The sequence below is a fragment of the Coregonus clupeaformis genome, unplaced genomic scaffold, assembly GCF_020615455.1.
Source record: "Coregonus clupeaformis isolate EN_2021a unplaced genomic scaffold, ASM2061545v1 scaf0179, whole genome shotgun sequence".
Classification (NCBI taxonomy): Eukaryota; Metazoa; Chordata; class Actinopteri; order Salmoniformes; family Salmonidae; genus Coregonus; species Coregonus clupeaformis.
The window spans coordinates 235,525-256,139 of record NW_025533634.1 but is presented as its reverse complement, the minus strand read 5'-3'; the positions used below and the strand labels follow the sequence as shown (position 1 = coordinate 256,139).

General features: G+C 42.0%; 1 protein-coding gene across 2 annotated transcripts in view; it reads right to left on the bottom strand.

Annotated features, from left to right (window-relative positions):
• Positions 1–20,615, bottom strand: part of LOC121554092 (VPS10 domain-containing receptor SorCS3-like) — a 202,255-nt gene that overhangs the window by 30,636 nt on the left and 151,004 nt on the right. For both annotated transcript variants that reach the window (XM_041867547.1, XM_041867548.1), the window contains exons 8-13: positions 14,471–14,560; positions 12,029–12,208; positions 4,814–4,960; positions 2,961–3,063; positions 707–783; positions 353–444 (exon numbers count right to left, since the gene is read on the bottom strand). In XM_041867547.1, coding sequence (XP_041723481.1) covers positions 353–444; positions 707–783; positions 2,961–3,063; positions 4,814–4,960; positions 12,029–12,208; positions 14,471–14,560 — 689 coding nt within the window. The remainder of the gene's footprint in view (positions 1–352; positions 445–706; positions 784–2,960; positions 3,064–4,813; positions 4,961–12,028; positions 12,209–14,470; positions 14,561–20,615) is intronic.

The following is a 20,615-nucleotide window of genomic DNA, read 5'->3' as shown; positions in this document are numbered from 1 at the left end:
TGACTGGTGCTAAAAGTAATTTCAAAATGTTTTCCTAAAGTGATATAAGAAGAACAGAAATGTGGTTTCAGTTGAGTTGTTCTTCACTGAGGCAAAATGTGGGCGCTCCAATTTAGAAGAGGATGGTCAATGTGTTAAAGTCCTAAAAGGGGGACTTGGTGAAGAAACATTTGGAAATTGGGAAAAACGCTTTATTGCATATGTTTGTGCTTTACAAGTTATTACAACCTTAAAAACTGCTTTTAATCAACAGATAAAATATAATTATGTTTTCTTGACATCAATAGACGTACTAACATGTTACAGCAACCAGTTTACAGAAATACAAACAGTGAATTAGGTTTAAACCTACTGTAAATGTCTGGTGGGGACAGTTGGTTGTTTCACAGCGACTAGGGCCCCTCCTTTATCCAGAAACCAGACGTTGTGTTCCTCCTCGAATATCTGAACGAGGACACACAGGCAATTCAATATGATAGAATATTTACATACCATTTTTAACATATACCTACTGTACACATCTATCTCTGGGTGTAAGAAACTACAACAGTTTACAGCTGAATACTGAGAGTTTCAAAACACCTCATGATCAAAAGACAGAGACAGCAGTACTTGTCCAAAATACTTATTCTCCAGACTACAATATTTAATGTTGTCCTTGATCTGAATGCCTTAGATTTAACCCCCAGATTCACTCTAAACTCACCTGTCTCCAGTTGTTACCAGCATCAGATGAGATGAACATTCCAACGTTATTGTACGACAGCTCAGACCCAATATTCCCTGTGGTAAAAATACAACTAAGCATTAGTTAAATGTTCAAATGATGCTGAAAATATGAAGATACTATGAATTACAACGAGATAATAGATGCAGAGAAGAGAAGAACAACGATTCATGTTTAATGTGGATGGATATTTCTTAAGCAATGATGTAACATCTTCCTCTCTGAGGATATCGTTCCACTTTGTTGATGCGTTGTGATATCTCACAACCACTGTTCTGTGTCAGGCGTGAGTTAAGAGCTGCATCGTGTTTGTCAGGTTCACGAACTGATCTCTGCACCAGCTGATGTGTGTGTGTGTGTGTGTGTGTGAGGGTGCAGGGGCGAGTGATGAACTGGGCCGAAGCAGAGTGTTATGTAGAGTGACCCGAACACACACACACTCACAAACAAACATAATCTGTTGTGTCATGTGTCCTCAGTCTGCACTGGCCCACTTAAATAAACCGGGTGACTTTACGTCACCAAAACCTAACATCTATGAGTAAGGACAACATCAGAAGTGTGATAGTGTGTCTCTGGTCAGATTCAGTACAGTTATACAGGCTCACAGTGGCTTAGGGATCTCACAGATCTAGTACGAGATTAGAGGATAGGAGGAGAGAACAAACTATTGTTTTTGTGACAGAGCAAATATTGTTTGAGGACAGAGATCAAGAAAGCAGATTCATGGATATAGGCAATATTTTGTTGTTGCTAAGATACAATATTTTCCTACACAATCGAAGATTAGTTGTTTATAACAGGACTTGCAAATCCCCATCAGTAATGTGTCATTGGATACTGTGTTAACAAACCTCCAAACGAGCTTCAATGCCATACAACAATCCTTCAGTAGCCTTCAACTGCTCTTAAACACTAGTAAAACTAAATGCATGCTTTTCAATCGAACGCTGCTAGCACCCGCCCACCCGACTAGAATCACCACTCTCGACGGGTCTGACCTAGAGTATGTGGACAACTACAAATATCTAGGTGTCTGGTTAGACTGTAAACTCAACTTCCAGACTCACATAAAGAATCTCCAATCCAAAGTTAAATCTAGAATCGGCTTCCTATTTCGCAACAAAGCCTCCTTCACTCATGCTGCCAAACATGCCCTCGTAAAACTGACTATCCTACCGATCCTTGACTTCGGCGATGTCATTTATAAAATAGCCTCCAACACTCTACTCAGCAAATTGGATGTAGTCTATCACAGTGCCATCCGTTTTGTCTCCAAAGCCCCATACACTACCCACCACTGTGACCTGTACGCTCTTGTTGGCTGGTCCTCACTACATGTTCGTCGTCAAACCCACTGGCTCCAGGCCATCTATAAATCACTGCTAGGCAAATCCCCGCCTTATCTTAGCTCATTGGTCACCATAGCAGCACCCACCCGTAGTCTGCGCTCCAGCAGGTATATTTCACTGGTCATTCCCAAAGCCAACACCTCCTTTGGCCGCCATTCCTTCCAGTTCTCTGCTGCCAATGACTGGAACGAATTGCAAAAATCTCTGAAGCTGGAGACTCTTATCTCCCTCAATAACTTTAAGCATCAGTTGTCAGAGCACCTTACCGATCACTGCACCTGTACACAGCCCATCTGAAATTAGCCCACCCAACTACCTCATCCCTATATTGTTATTTAATTTGCTCTTTTGCACCCCAGTATCTCTATTTGCACATAATCTCTTGCACATCTAGCATTCCAGTGTTAATACTATTGTAATTATTCTGCACTATAGCCTATTTATTGCCTTACCTCCATAACTTGCTACATTTGCACACACTGTATATATATTTTCTGTTGTATTTCTGACTTTATGTTGTTTTTTTTTTACCCCATATGTAACTCTGTGTTGTTTTTGTTGCACTACTTTGCTTTGTCTTGGCCAGGTCGCAGTTGTAAATGAGAACCTGTTCTCAACTGGCTTACCTGGTTAAATAAAGGTGAAATAAAAAAAAAAAAAAAAAAAAAAAAAATGTTAGGGATTGCATAATCATTATAATATTCACAATCAAATGGAATATCAGCACTGACTGGAAATGATAGACAGTTATTCTCCTTTTGTACCATTACCTAAATTGAATAGATGTCTTTCTATTCAGCAAAATGAATTTCCACATAAGTGGACAATAAGGTAATCTAATCTAATCTTATCTATCAAATGGTAATTCTGTATTTTCTCACCTGTGGCCACTATGATTCCCGGTGCTGAGGCCTTGGTTGATATGCTGCCTGACAGGTAGGGGTTTTCAGACGTCTGCAGTTGGAGATGGAGTGAACAGAAGGGCTGAGGGGTGAGAAATGACAGACAGTCTATTATATTTCACGAAGCCATTATACACTGGTCAATCAAATCCCCAATGTTACATAGAACACTATAGACTTTATAGGTGCACAAAGAATATGCTTTTTATTTGAGGAGAAGGTCCTTTAGATAAGGAAAAGAAAAGCTGCTATGCTGTCTTTATCAGGATTTCATCTCAGAAACCCTGAAGATACTGCCTAATAGAATCCTTTTGATTCTGAAGTCTTCCAGCGAGTTACATTTACACCAAATGCTAACAGCAATGCTAACATAGGCAGTGAACTATACAACAAACTATATTTGGTTAACACAAAAAAAACATGAACAAAACTAAACACAAGTAAGCCAATTCCTGCAGCCTCCCTCCGAAAAACCATGCTGCGCCTCCATAGTTTGTCATAATTGTCGTTATCAGTCATCAATACAGAGACGGGGGAGGATTTTTACTTAAAATCATCAAGTCAAGTCTCAGGGGCGAGCCGACAACAAAATACAATTATATCTGTTCACAGAGCACCCAAAAAAATGTCCCCTTTCATTTATGCCAATTGATAGCGTGACATTGCTGTAAGGACACCAAAGGCAACAGGATTTAACAGGGTAATCAAAAGGAATCTGTCATTAGAATGTCACATGAATGCACAATCGTATTCAACCTGTAACCCACTCAGCGCACAGTGTCAATCAATCAATCAAATTTTATTTATAAAGCCCTTTTTACATCAGCAGATGTCACAAAGTGCTATACAGAAACCCAGCCTAATACCCCAAACAGCAAGCAATGCAGATATAGAAGCACGGTGGCTAGGAAAAACTCCCTAGAAAGGCAGAAACCTAGGAAGAAACCTAGAGAGGAACCAGGCTCTGAGGGGTGGCCAGTCCCCTTCTGGCTGTGCTGGGTGGAGATTATAACAGTACATGGCCATTAAGGCCAGATTTTTCTCCAATATGTTCAAACGTTCATAGATGACCAGCAGGATCAAATAATAATCACAGTGGTTGTAGAGGTTGCAACAGGTCAGTACATCAGGAGTAAATGTCACATGGCTTTTCATAGCCGGGCATTTAGAGGTTGAAATAGCAGGTCTGGGACAAGGTAGCACGTCCGGTGAACAGGTCAGGGTTCCATAGCCGCAGGCAGAAGATTGAAAACTGGAGCAGCAGCACGACCAGGTGGACTGGGGACAGCAAGGAGTCATCAGGCTAGGTAGTCCTGAGGCATGGTCCTAGGGCTCAGGTCCTCCGGGATGGGAGGGAGAGAGCCTCCCTAGGCTTTTAAGCAGTATGAACTCTTACTGCTAATGTCTGAAAGTTATTTCTTTACATAGTCATCCTTTACATTCACCTCACGTGAGGTAACAGGAAGGTTAGGGCACATCAATTAATAATAACTGTAAATAATAAAGAGTGTGTACACAATTCGTCTTCATATCATAGCTTAAATGTGATTATGTAAAGTAATTTCCCTTCCCTTAAGATGAGTAAGCAAACTCCCTTGAGTGTGTGATGTAACACACAGTTATCATTGATGTACATAACTTGAAGGGAACTGAACACATATTCCTTTACTAAAATGAACTTTCACTGGAGATGCTCTATTGAGTATGACGTTTTAGTCCTGGAGTAGGCTTATTCTGGGTCTAGGAAAGCACCTCAAAGAGTTCAGGCAGTCTTAGATCATGTATGATTACCACAGCAATGAGCCTTCCCTGTTAGCTTCAGTATAACTCACCAGTACGCAGTGGATATCGTTGCCAGCCAGGTCGGTCGCCGGGGCCTGCAGTAACCTCCAATCACGGCCCTTGTTGTAGGTGATGTAGGTCTTCACCTGGTTGTCCAGTCTCCTGTTAGCGATCAGCATGCCTTTGATACCTGCTACCTAGAAAGAAATAGAGAACAAATGCTAAAACAGATTCTAAAACTAGCCAATCCAACCACCAAAAAGGATGACATGGTGCTTCTTCATTTTCTTTTTCAAGCAGTAAACAGTACCCAAAACACCCCCTGACAGACGTAGCTGCGGGAAGTAGGGATGCTGAGGGTGCTGCAGCACCCCCTGAAAAATCAGAATAAAAACAAAATATTATTACTAAAATATATATATATTGAACATTTTCTTTTTCACAAAAGTAGTGCACTGAGCCTTTATTAGTCCTGTATTAGCAAACTAGAGGAGAGGATGAGTGCTGGAGGAGAGGGTGAGGGGGATGGCGTGCGACAGAGAACAACCCATTAGAGAGCTGACCACCCCCGCAGAAAAGCCAGCAGAACAGCCCACCTCAGATCGTGACCATAGCCTCGATACCACAGCAGAACAGTCCACCCCAGACCCTGACCATAGCCTCGACATCACAGCAGGAAAGACAAATGATGAACCGCAAGCCCTTGGGATCCCACCCCTCTGAGCACCCCCCCCCCCCCCTGTCAGCCACCCTGATAGCCCTCCTGACAACCCCCCCCACACCCACTGAGGACATACACAAGCAACAGATTGTAGTCCTTATAGACTCAAACAGGAAATATATACAAGAAGAAACAAAAAGTTCCCTAACACACAGTGTCTAAACTCTGGTGTCCAAACACCCAGTATGCCCTAGACCTTCTGTCTGAGGACCAACTAGGGTCACCCAGCCACATAATAATAGACACAGGCATAAACGACCTGAGAGCACAGCAGGAAAGAGTGGCCACAGCACTCAAGGGAGTTATTTCCCCAACGCACAAATGGTTATCTCCACCCTGCTACCACGAAAATACTTCCACCATGCTCCATGCAGCGGGTAAACACAAGTATTTCCCGTGACTGTGCCTCAAAACCAAACGTTTACCTGGCACACCACTCCACCCTGGACTTGAACAGCCTTTACAACCAGGTCCACCTATACAAGGCAGCAGTGCCCACCTTTGCCAGGACCCTAAAGGACAACGCCCTCAACCACAGCCCCAACACCTCATACAGGAGCAACAGATCAACAGACACCCCGCCCAGACCAGCGAGACACTCTCCCAGACCTGTGGGACCCCTCCCCCACTCTGACCCAAACATCGAGGACCCATGCCGAGAGGACCTACATCCAGACCACAAGCCACTTCCACACCCCCACCCCAAACAATCAATACCCCCCCAAACCAGCCATGCCCACACCCCATATAGGTCCCCACAGATCATACCTATGCCCCTCCTGCCCACCCCATGCCCCCCACTCCCGCAAAGAGGGCCACAACATGAAAGTCACACACACGCCCAGGCCCTGAGCAGGCAAACAGGCCCAACACCCACTCCTACACTGGCCCAAGCCAATGGCATGTACCAGATGCTCAGCAGGCTCTGCTCACACTTACTGCTCTGAGGCCAAACCACACGACTAACATTGGACACTTTATGGAACACAAAGCCTTCACTATCTCATCCTAGAATATCCAAGGCCTCAGGTCACCTGCCTTTGGCCTAAAGAGCAGAAACCTGGACTTCACCAAAGAAATCAGAAATACAGACATTGTCATCCTACAAGAAACATGGTATAGAGGAGATGGACTGGTTGCTCTCTAGGTTACAGAGAGCTGATAATCCCATCCACCAAACTACCAGGTGTGAAACAGGGAAGGGACTCAGGGGATATGCTAATTTGGTATAGAGTAGACCTAACTCACTCTATTAAAATAATCAAAACAGGAACATTTTACATTTGGCTAGAAATTCAAAGGGACATTTCCTCAACATAGAACAATGTCCACCTGTGTGCTACCTATATCCCCCCACTAGAATCCCCATACCTTAATGAAGACAACTTCTCCATCCTGGAGGGTGAAATCAATCATTTCCAGGCCCAGGGACATGTACTAGTCTGTGGCGACATAAAGAAGAAACTGACACCCTCAGCACACATGGGGACAAACACCTACCTGGAGGTGACAGCATTCCCTCCCCAATATGCCCCCCTAGGCACAACTACGACAACATAACCAACAAAAATGGGTCACAACTCCTACAGCTTTGTCGCACGCTGGGTATGTGCATAGTCAATGGTAGGCTTCGAGGGGACTCCTACGGTAGGTACACCTATAGCTCATCTCTTGGCAGTAGTACTGTAGACTACTTTATCACTGACCTCAACCCAGAGTCTCTCAGAGCGTTCAGTCAGCCCACTGACACCCCTATCAGATCACAGCAAAATCACAGTCTACTTGAACAGAGCAATACTCAATCATGAGTCATCAAAGCCAAAGGAACTGAATAATATTAGGAAATGCTAATAGTTGAGGTGTAAACTTGGCAGTAGAAAACCTAAACAGTATATTTGACGTCTCAGCTTCCCTATCAAATCTAAAAATGTCAAGCAGAAAACCTAAGAAAATTAACAATAATGATAAATGGTTTGATGAAGAATGCAAAAACCTAAGAAAAAAATTTAGAAACCTATCCAACCATAAACATAGAGACCCAGAAAACCTGAGCCTATGCCTTCACTATGGTGAATCATTAAAACAATACAGAAATACAATACGGAAAAAGAAGGAACATCACGTCAGAAATAAGCTCAATGTAATTGAAGAATCCATAGACTCTAACCACTTCTGGGAAAATGGGAAAACACTAAACAAACAACAACACGAAGAGTTATCTATCCAAAACGGAGATGTATGGATAAACCACTTCTCCAATATTTTTGGCCCTATAACAAAGAACAAACAGCAAAAACATATACATGATCAAATACAAATCTTAGAATTAACTATTAAAGACTACCAGAACCCACTGGATTATCCAATTACATTGAATGAACTACAGGAAAAAGATACAAACCCTCCAACCCAAAAAGGCCTGTGGTGTTCATGGTATCCTAAATGAAATGATAAAATACACAGACCACAAATTCCAATTGGCTATACTTAACGTCTTTAACATCATCCTTAGCGCTGGCATCTTCCCCAATATTAGGAACCAAGGACTGATCACGCCAATCCACAAAAGTGGAGACACATTTGACCCTAATAACTACCGTGGGATATGCGTCAACAGCAATGTCCTTAGCAAATGTCAAATTGGCTTTTTACCAAATTACTGCACGACAGACCACGTATTCACCCTGCACACCCTAATTGACAAACAAACAAACCAAAACAAAGGAAAAGTCTTCTCATGCTTTGTTGATTTCAAAAATGATTTTGACTCAATTTGGCATGAGGGTCTGCTGTACAAATTGATGGAATGTGGTGTTGGGGGAAAAACATATGACATTATAAAATCCATGTACACAAACAACAAGTGTGAGGCTAAAATTTGCAAAAAAATACACACATTTCTTTCCACAGGGCCGTGGGGTGAGACAGGGATGCAGCTTAAGCCCCACCCTATTCAACATATATATAATATGCCATTTAGCAGACTCTTTTATCCAAATTCCCCTAGGCAAGCTGGTTCTGGGGCTCTGTTCACAAACACAAACAGACCCCACAGAGTCTCAGGACAGCAACACAATGAGACCCAACCAAATCATGAGAAAACAAAACTATAATTACTTGACACATTGGAAAGAATCAACAAAAAAACAGAGCAAACTAGAATGCTATTTGGCCCTAAACAGAGAGTAAACAGTGGCAGAATACCTGACCACTGTGACTGACCCAAACTTAAGGAAAGCTTTGACTATGTACAGACTCAGTGAGCATAGCCTTGCTATAGAGAAAGGCTGCCGTAGGCAGACCTGGCTCTCAAGAGAAGACATGCTATGCTATATCTATTGGGTGAAATACCACAGTGTGCCATCACAGCAGCAAGATTTGTGACCTGTTGCCACAGAAAAGGGCAACCAGTGAAGAACAAACACCATTGTAAATACAACCCATATTTAAGTTTATTTATTTTCCCTTCTGTATTTTCTATTTGCACATAATATGACATTTTAAATATCTTTATTCTTTTGGAAGTTTTGTGAGTGTAATGTTTACTGTCTTTTTTTTATTGTTTATTTCACTTTTGTTTCACATATATTTCACATGCCAATAAAGCCCTTAAATGGAATTGAATTGAATTGAAAGAGGGAGACAAAGAAAAGAGAAAGAGTGATCGAGAAAGAAAGATCGAGACAGAGAGAGAGAGCGAGAGCGAGAGAGAGAGAGAGAGAGAGAGAGAGAGCAGTCATGGCTCCTTGCCTCCTTAGTCAACTGTCTTCCTACCATAAACTATTGAGGATGGAAGTGTGATCGGGTAAACCTGACGACTGTGCTCTAAATAAGACCTATACTGCAGCAGACATTGAGGGCCTCCAGTCGTATCACACTCCTGAGGGGCCTCAGGGGCCCTTCCAGTATAAGTGGCACTAATAGGCGCCACGTTTGACATCGTCATAGAAACATGACGGATCGGGATTGACACTGCTAATGAGGGCCCCTGCCTCCCATTACCAGACATGTCAATCACAGTGGTAATTATTTATCATCCCCCACACCCATCCTTCTATCCCCTCCCTGGAACCACCACTGAATAAGAGAATCAGAGGCTCCGAAGGGGGGGTTGGGTTAAGAGTGTTGGCAGAGAGCTAACACACACACACCGCTAGGCTAACAGAAAGGAGCAGCATCATCATGACCATTACATTACCTAAATCATCTAGCTAACACTCCCTCCCTCCATCCCTCCTTCTCTTCCTCCGTCCCTCCTACCACTCACTCATTAAAAAGCTATTTATAGCTCTGAGTAAGTACGGAATCAGATAGTTCATCATTGGGCTGTTGTTGATTTGTAGGCCTACCACTGAGTATGAATTGTGTTAGGCAAGTTTGGATGTTCTGTAATATTCAGTGTTGAAGTTCATACCTCTGGGAGATGGATTAAATCAAAAACCTAACACTAAATGGCTAAGTTTAACCCAACTGGAAGTTAGTGAAAAAAACATTTGATTGAAGGAAAGATTGTCCAGATTGAATCCAACTGACACTCAAATTACTCCCATTAGGCTAAAGTGGGAAGCAGGATTTTTTTTTAAAACAGTATATAATTGATTTGAGAGAACAAAAGAAAGAGAGAGAAACCGACAGAAAGAGTGAGAAAGAGAAAGTGAGAGAATACTGACAAGAGGCAATGAATTATTTGACGAGACCAGGGAGAAGAGTAAAATACTGTTCCTTTCACTCAGTCTCTCTGTTCCCTGTTGAGCTCAAAGTACTTAGTAGGAATGATTCATCTTTTAGAGTCTTTGAGGCCACTGGGCTTCTGAAGCCCAACACTCCAGTGTATGTGATAACAATACTTGGGATTCCTACAAAGTACTTTGGTCAGAATGATATCTGCAGTCTTTTTCAGAGGAACTCAGAGGAATGGTGTGTAAAAAAAAAAAAAAAAAAAAAAAAGATGAACATTCATTGTTAATCTTGTGTCAATCTTAACTATATACCGTAATTTTCGGACTATAAGCCGCGCCTTTTTTCCAATTTTTCGACCCTGCGGCTTATATAACGGTGCGGCTAATCTATGGATTTTTACAGCTAACGGCCACTAGAAGACCTCCTAAATCTATGGATTTTACAGGTTACAGTCCACCAACTTTAACTCTATGGGCTCTATGACCGGTCCGCGCCCCCCACCTTTAAGCGGCGGGGTCCAGCAGGAAATGCTGGAGGCCGGAAAAGAGTGAGACAGGTAGCGCGCAAAAGTAAAAGTGGAACCGAGAGTGGTACGAGAGACAGAACGAGAGACAGAACGAGAGCAAGACAGACAGACATTACGAGAGCGAGACAGTTTGTCTCTTTACCGACAATCCCCTCTGTGCACGAACCCTTACATATGGTAATTAAACATTAAAACACCTACGGCTTATAGTCCAGTGAGGCTTATATATGTACACATCATTCAATATCATTCCATTTTGCTGCTGCGGCTTATACTCCGGTGTGCCTTATAGTGCGGAAAATACAGTAATAAAAAAATCCCCATCAACATCTGTCAGATTAACTAAAGATGCGTCTCAATCCATTGCATCTGCCAGTGTCGCACTTCCACATCCGCGGTGAAAGGTGGCTGAGCTAAAGCGGTGTTTGACAGACCATGAGACATCCCTAAAATCGGTCTTCTCATGAAAACGTCTGTAGCATCCGAATGGTTTGACCTACAAAACTATTATGACCACTCTATGGAAAGGGGAGACTCTCACGAACACGATGGCGCACTCTGTCCAGTGTCATGGGACTCGTCTGATGGTAACCAGTACCGGTTTTTAAAAGACTTATGGAAGTATGAAGGTAGTTTTGTACCTACCCAAAAAAGGGGTTAAATACTGTATGTGTAAAATATATATATATATATATATATATTTCCTGAGTTTTTTTTATTTCTCCTAGATTTAGGACAGACACTTTCTTGTTATTAATTTTTTTACTCTCCTTTTTGCCATTTATTAATGTGTTATTTAGTGCATTTCTATGGGCTTTAGTAGTAAAGGCCAAAATCTATATTTTATCATATCATTTCTTTGATACCTAAAGTGGTCCTAAAATCAAAATCAAATAGCTAAATACCTAAATGATCCATAGTATGACCATCTTAAAACAATTCCATATGTCAGCTTAACACCCCCCTCCCCCCTAGTTACTCACTGGGTATGACCATCAATTTCAGCAGTAGTAGTAACATTGTTAATGACTGCTGACTCTGAAGATCAGACCCATATCTCACTCCTCTACCTCTCTACATCACACCTGCCAGTGTCTGGGTGATAAACTGGGGATTCATCCTGAGAAAGATGGGGAAAAAGGAGGGGGTACGATCCGCAATGAATATTAATGTGATGACAATGTTTGTTAATGTGATGACAATTTATGTTAATGCAATGACAATTTATGTTAATGCGATGACAATGAATGTGATGACACACACATACACATATGCGCAGACACAAACACACACGCCACCCCCTCCAGACACACACACACACACACAGTGAACACTTACCTCGTACAGGTCCAGCATCTGGTTGCCCCCCAGGCCACGGGTAGTCTTAACGTTCTCCATGGCCAGGGTGAAGAGGATGCCCCGGGTGTCTGAGAGGTACAGGTTGTAGGTGTCGTTCTGGTTCCACTCCTGCACCGCCGCGAAGACCTGGTGCTCGTCTGTGCTGACGATGTGGAGGTCCTGGTGGCAGAGGATGGGGGGTTGGAGAGGTTAGAGGATTTATCAAGAGATGATGGATCACATGGGTTGGGGTTGTAACAAGCTGCCGAGTACGTGTTGGGTGTCACAAGATCAGGTCTGGTGTGCATATGGAATGTTTAACACTGTAGCTGCCCATGTACTCTACACACCATATGTGACCCGTTTCAGGAAACAAGGCGTATGTCGCGGGTCACTACATCACACGTGAGCCATTTAAACGTAAACTTTAAAAAAATATCTAAATGCGTTTTTTTTGGCAGAATTGCCTTCTTGAACATGTGAACTTTCATGTGCTTTAATAACAAACTTGTATGCCATCTGTAAATGCGAATACAATTGTTAAATTACGAGCCTAGTTGGTTTAGCCAAAGAAAAAGACAGCAACCTTCCCGCTAGCCGTGATTTGCTGAGATAATGAGTGGGCTGGACATGCCGAGAGATGAGTTTGGATTGGTCTGCCATATAGCACAATTCTGTCTATTTGAGCTGGTCAGTATGTATAGGTAATCCTGTCTAACGCGGCTTTAAAAAAATGTATTGTGTATTAAAACTGCATAAGTGTTGCTCTCCACTTTCTGGAGGACCGAGTTTTGAAATCAGTGGAATTCGAGTATGATAGCTAAGGAGATGGAGAAAATACCTGTCTCCGGATTACATCTTCAAACTAAGGGCAACCATGGCATCTGACAGGAGACGCATCCATCCATGAATGATGTATACGGGTAAGATAGTCTAGCTAGCTACATTTTCAGATATTACACGTTTCTAATTTTGACAGAAAGAGCTATTTGCTTGTCTAGTTATAGCCTAATGTTAGCTAGCTACATTGAACCTGGTTGGTTAGCTACCTGCAGATTCATGCAGGGTAGTAACATCATGAATTGTGATTATGGTTCATTGTTTACCTAGCTAGCTAGCTAATGTTAGCTGGCTGGCTTGCTAGCTAATGTTACGTGTATGACCTTATTATTCGTGTCTCAGAGCCATTTGCTTAGCTAGCTATAGCCTAATGTTAGCTAGCTGACATTGAACCTGGTTGGTTAGGTACCTGCAGATTCATGCAGGGTAGTAATGTCATGAGTTGTGATTATGGTTCATTGTTTATCTAGCTAGCTAGCTACAGTCTTAACAAAAGACTCCACTATGCAAGTAACCATTTCGGGTGCGTTCGTAAATTCAGTCTGGCCATCTACTCCGATTTCAGAGCACTCTCATCTGAGTTTGCCAGAGCGCAGAATAACTGATGAATTTATGAACGCTCAACACCCGTTGAATATGGCCGGTGTCAGTAAACATCGGCAAAAAAGCATCATTAAATTGTTGCCAGCAGCACAGTTACAGTCACCAACGCTCTGCATAACATGAAAACAGCCTAACCAGCTCTGCTAGGGCGATTAAAATGGTCAGAGTGGGGTGTTCTCTCATTATGTGTCTGGAAGTAGCTAGCAAGCTAGCCAATGTTAGTCAGTTAGCTTGGGTGCTTGACTGCCGTTGTGAGGTCAGAACGTTCGGATCAACCCTACTCATCGGCCAGAGCGTCCAGTGTGCGCTCTGAACGCTCTGAGAGCGACACGTTTTGAATTTACGAACAGACAATTTGACAGCACAGTTGCAGTCACGAACACTCGGATCAACCCTTGAAGAGATTGGTGGGGCTAAAGCTTAAGAGGGTGTGAACGATGCTGAATGGGTGTAGACAAAGAAGGGCTCTCCAGTAGTAATACCAAAAGATTCAAAGGCCATTTTCTCAAAAGTGAGTTTACAAGTTTATCAACATTCAAAGCAAAATTACTTTCCCATTGTTCCTCAACTGTAGTGTATGATATACCATTTTGTAGCTCTGAGTCTCTACTTTTATCCAATGTAAAAAACACAATTTCAAATTTTGCTACGTAAGACCGATTTGAGCCCGTCGGTCACATATAGTGTCTTTTAACTACTGCAATTGTGTAGTAATGCTACAGATATTTCTAGAGCTAAATCCTTTTGTTACAGGGAGAAATCAAGGGGGTAAATTGTTGGTTACTTCAAATCAAATTACATTTTATTTGTCAAATGCGCCGTATACAACAGGTGTAGACTTTACTGTGAAATGCTTACTTACGAGCCCCTTCCCAACAATGCAGAGTTAAAAAGTAAGAAAAATTAGCAAAATAAAGAAAGTATTCAATCTGAATAATTGATCTACTATATGTATCTCTGGAGGCATGTGTTTATCACTGTAAAATGAATGTTGCTTACCTTAGGCAGAGAATATTTCGGCAGTTTGATTTTGAGGAATGGATCCCTCTGGTAGGACACATAGTAGCTGGCCTGTCCTGCTGTAGTAACCTGGAACACATTGAGCCAAGACACTGAGTATTCCCGTTGTGTTCATTTGTATCATTTGTCAATGTTGCACATCTGTGACTCATTGTTGTCAACATGAATTAACTACTTGGATTAATCTAAAACCTTCATAAATGTATTATTCATTACTCATCTTGCAACCTTCAACCAAGTGAACATGCATTACATTATTTATGATTTAAAGATATACACAGAGTGTACAAACATTAGGAACATCTTCCTAATATTGAGTTGCACATCCTTTTGCCCTCAGAATAGCCTCAATTCGTTTGGGCATGAACTCTACAATGTATCGAAAGCGTTCCACAGGGATGCTGGCCCATGTTGACTCCAATGCTTCCCACAGTTGTGTCAAGTTGGCTGGATGTCCGTTGGGTGGAGGACCACGTGGGAAACTGTTGAGTGTGAAAACCCCAGCAGCTTTGCAGTTCTTGACACACTCAAACCGGTGTGCCTGGCATCTACTACCATACCCTGTGCAAAGGCACTTAAATATTTTGTCTATGTCATGGAAAGAGCAGGCGTTCCTAATGTTTTGTACACTCAGTGTATACTTCATTGTCAGGGAGGAACATTGATGCATAAGGAATTTAAATGGATAGCCAGCATACAGCGGAAACTGGTCCTCTCACGTCCTCTCCTGTTGTCGATGCTCTTTGTGTTTTTGGAGGTAGACTTGAGTAGATATCTCATAGGGACAATAAATAGTCTCATTATTCTCTGTCAAGAGAAATATTGAACTCTCCCAAGCAATGCTCAGTGGCCTGTCTTAGGAAAGTCATCCTTAATGATACCAGCTCCTCTGTAAGTAAACACTCGAGATGTTAGCTGCTGTTAGCCTATGCAGTACAAACACCGCCAGCAGGGAAGAAAGCTTTAGAAACCTTTAATTAGAGCACAGGCGGAGGCACGGAGGCTATCAGGATAGGAGAACAATTTTCGGGAACAAAAGTGTGATTGTCCTAGCGTCAGCACAAGGGAGCAATTTATTTAATAAATCCATTAATCGAGAATTTATCCACAAAACAAGCTGCTGGCTTTCTGAGTAGGAAAAGGGGGAGGTGAAATGGGTTCATTATTATATGACAGAACCAATTAGGCCTCTTAGTGTGATTATAATTGTACTGGTCAATTGGAGGGAGTGAAGGTGAGGAGAGAGAGAGAGAGAGAGAGAGAGAGAGAGAGAGAGAGAGAGAGAGAGAGAGAGAGAGAGAGAGAGAGAGAGAGAGAGAGAGAGAGAGAGAGAGAGAGAGAGAGAGAGAGAGAGTTCCCTGAACTGAGGTTCAAGTTGAGTGGTTGTGGGTTTAGTTAGGGAGACGTATGAGTGTGGTAAAAACATGGTTGAGGGATCTGGTAGACCACAGATCTATTTTTTCCAACCATTATACTGGCAGGTGTGTCTTCTTAAAAGTTAATTTGTGGAATTTCTTTCCTTCTTAATGCATTTGAGCCAATCAGTTGTGTTGTGACAAGGTGTGTGGGGGGGCTATTTGGTAAAAGTCCATATTATGGCAAGAACAGCTTTTTGGTTACTACATGATTACCTATGTGTTATTTCATTGTTGTGATGTCATCACTATTATTCTACAATGTAGGCCTTTGGAGTTACATTTGGATGGAAAAGTTATTTATACTGGACTGGATTGGCGGGATAATTATTCATATTTTCCTGATTACTTATAAATTCATGCGTCCTCATTTGCACAATGTCAAAGTCAATAGTATTCAGGCAGTGGGAGGGAAATTAAAACATAACCCCAAAACCGCACCAGCATTACTTAGAATTCAGCACATTAACATTTCAGATTTGTCACTCGCACAAATGATGATCCCTAGGTTTCACATCTGAATCAGGACAGTGTGCAAATGCAGACTCTCAAATGAAGGGTCAAACAAAAGGTTTGCATATTTTACATACAGTACCAGTCAAAAGTTTGGACACACCTACTCATTCAAGGGTTTTTCTTTATTTTTATTATTCTTTACATTGTAGAATAATAGTGAAGATATCAAATCTATGAAATAACACATATGGAATCCTGTAGTAACCAAAAAAGTGTTAAACAAATCAAAATATATTGTATATTTTAGATTATTCAAAGTAGCCACCCTTTGCCTTGATGACAGCTTTGCACACTCCTGGCATTCTCTCAACCAGCTTCATGAGGACTGCTTTTCCAACAGTCTTGAAGGAGTTCCCACATATGCTGAGCACTTGTTGGCTGCTTATCCTTCACTCTGCGTTCCAACTCATCCCAAACCATCTCAATTGGGTTGAGGTCGGGTGATTTCTGAGGCCAGGTCATCTGATGCAGCACCATCACTCGCCTTCTTGGTAAAATAGCAGTAACACCGTTACAGTTGTCCTGTTGAAAAGCAAATGATAGTACCACTAAGCCCAAACCAGATGGGATGGCAATGCTGTGGGAGCCATGTTGGTTAAGTGTGCCTTGAATTCTAAATAAATCACAGACGGTGTCACCAGCAAAGAAACCCCTACACCATCACACCTCCTCCTCCGTGCTTCACGGCGGGAACCACAGATGCAGAGATCATCCGTTCACCTACTCTGATTCTCACAAAGACACGGCGGTTGGAACCAAAAATCTCACATTTGGACTCATCAGACCAAAGGACATATTTCCACATGTCTAATGTCCATTGCTTGTGTTTCTTGGCCCAAGTAAGTCTCTTCTTATTATTGTTGTCCTTTAGTAGTGGTTTCTTTGCAGCCTGATTCACGCAGTCTCCTCTAAACAGTTGATGTTGAGTTGTGACGTCGGGTGATTTTTGAGGCCAGGTCATCTGATGCAGCACCATCACTCGCCTTCTTGGTAAAATAGCAGTAACACCGCCTGGATTTGTGTTTTGGGTCATTGTCCTGTAGAAAAACTCCAGAGTGGCGCAGTGGTCTAAGGCACTGCATCGCTGTGCTAGATGTGCCACTAGAGATCCTGGTTCGAATCCAGGCTCTGTCGTAGCCGGCTGCAACCGGGAGACCCATGGGGCGGCGCACAATTGGCCCAGGGTAAGTTAGGGGAGGGAATGGCTGGCAGGGATGTAGCTCAGTTGGTAGAGCATGGCGTTTGCAACGCCAGGGTTGTGGGTTTGATTCCCACGGGGGGCCAGTATGTAAAATTAAAATAAAAAATAATGTATGCACTAACTGTAAGTCGCTCTGGATAAGAGTGTCTGCTAAATGACTAAAAATGTAAAATGTGTCTGTTACTTGAACTCTGTGAAGCATTTATTTGCGCTGCAATCTGAGGTGCAGTTAACTCTAATAAACGTATCCTCTGCAGCAGAGGTAACTCTGGGTCTTCCTTTCCTGTGGCGGTCCTCATTAGAGCCAGTTTCATCATAGCGCTTGATGGTTTTGCAATTTAAATTATTATACAATAGAATGTTATTTATATGGGGGATACAATCTTCCCAGCTCTGCAGATTTTGCTGCGAAGAGACAGAATCATTAGATCATTTGTTTTGGTACTGTCCATTTGTAGCTTGTTTTTGGACACAGGTCTAGGAATGGCTAAAGGATTTCAATATTTACCTGGAGCTAACCCTGCTGATAGCAATACTGGGTGATCTGAAAAGTCATAGTCAATCGAACAACAATATAATAATACTTTTAGCAAAAATGTTTATTTTCAATTTACAATCTGTAGAAACAATGAGAATAGAAGGGTTCAGAACTTTTGTAAAACATCACAGTACAGTTGAAAAATATATGGCAAATAGAAATCCAATATGGATGGTGTTAAGAGATAGATGGGTGGTGTTGAATGGAGTTGGAGGATGGGACTAATAACAACAAGATAACTAATGTAAAGCATACTGTGTCCATAATACGTATGTAGGTTATAGGTTGAGAGCTTTTGTGAAAGAGCACAGTTAGAATATTCTTATTTTACTTTCATTTAAGTAGGCAAGTCAGTTAAGAACAAATTCTTATTTACAATGACAGCCTACACCGGCCAAACCCGGATGCCGCCCTATGGGACTCCCAATCACGTCCGGTTGTGATACAGCCTGGAATCGAACCAGGGGGTCTGTAATGACGCCTCAAGCACTGAGATGCAGTGCCTTAGACCGCTGCTCCACTCGGGAGCGCAGATATGGCACATAGAAGCAAACCGGATGGACATCATGAAAATGATCGGCGAGGTTGAGGGTAGAGGAAGTTCAGGAGTAAAAACAAACAAAATAGAATTATTGTAAAATTGACTGTGTCCATAAAATGTATATAGTATGTATAAACTGGAAGTAGAGGCCTAAGCATTGTTGTTCACTAGTTTACTCCAATTAGGGAAGGGGTGGTGGGGTTGGAAAGTAATAAAGGGAAATATATTTTAAAAAAGGATATGTATATATATGTATGTATATGTATTTATATGTATGTATATATATATATTTTTGCAAAAAAAAAAAAAAAAGGAAAGAAATATGGTTACTACATGATTCCATATGTGTTATTTCATAGTTTTAATGTCTTCACTATTATTCTACAATGTAAAGAATAGTAAAACATAAAGAAAAACCCTTGAATGAGTAGGTAGGTCCAAACTTTTGACTGGTACTGTATGTCATGCCTTTTCTTTATACAGAATGTGTCTAAATAGTTTTTTTGACAATATAGAGTGGGGAAAAAACGTTTTTAGTCAGCCACCAATTGTGCAAGTTCTCCCACTTAAAAAGATGAGAGAGGCCTGTAATTTTCATCATAGGTACACGTCAACTATGAAAGACAAAATGAGGAAAAAAAATCAGGAAAATCACATTGTAGGATTTCTAATGAATTTATTTGCAAATTATGGTGGAAAATAAGTATTTGGTCAATAACAAAAGTTTCTCAATACTTTGTTATATACCCTTTGTTGGAAATGACAGAGGTCAAACGTTTTCTGTAAGTCTTCACAAGGTTTTCACACACTGTTGCTGGTATTTTGGCCCATTCCTCCATGCAAATCTCCTCTAGAGCAGTGATGTTTTGGGGCTTTCGCTGGGCAACACGGACTTTCAACTCCCTCCAAAGATTGTCTATGGGGTTGAGATCTGGAGACTGGCTAGGCCACTCCAAGACCTTGAAATGCTTCTTACGAAGCCACTCCTTCGTTGCCCGGGCGGTGTGTTTGGGATCATTGTCATGCTGAAAGACCCAGCCACGTTTCATCTTCAATGCCCTTGCTGATGGAAGGAGGTTTTCACTCAAAATCTCACGATACATGGCCCCATTCATTCTTTCCTTTACACAGATCAGTTGTCCTGGTCCCTTTGCAGAAAAACAGCCCCAAAGCATGATGTTTCCACCCCCATGGTTCACAGTAGGTATGGTGTTCTTTGGATGCAACTCAGCATTCTTTGTCCTCCAAAGACGACGAGTTGAGTTTTTACCAAAAAGTTCTATTTTGGTTTCATCTGACCATATGACATTCTCCCAATCCTCTTCTGGATCATCCAAATGCACTCTAGCAAACTTCAGACGGGCCTGGACATGTACTGGCTTAAGCAGGGGGACACGTCTGGCACTGCAGGATTTGAGTCCCTGGCGGCGTAGTGTGTTACTGATGGTAGGCTTTGTTACTTTGGTTCCAGCTCTCTGCAGGTCATTCACTAGGTCCCCCCGTGTGGTTCTGGGATTTTTGCTCACCGTTCTTGTGATCATTTTGACCCAACGGGGTGAGATCTTGCGTGGAGCCCCAGATCGAGGGAGATTATCAGTGGTCTTGTATGTCTTCCATTTCCTAATAATTGCTCCCACAATTGATTTCTTCAAACCAAGCTGCTTACCTATTGCAGATTCAGTCTTCCCAGCCTGGTGCAGGTCTACAATTTTGTTTCTGGTGTCCTTTGACAGCTCTTTGGTCTTGGCCATAGTGGAGTTTGGAGTGTGACTGTTTGAGGTTGTGGACAGGTGTCTTTTATACTGATAACAAGTTCAAACAGGTGCCATTAATACAGGTAACGAGTGGAGGACAGAGCAGCCTCTTAAAGAAGAAGTTACAGGTCTGTGAGAGCCAGAAATCTTGCTTGTTTG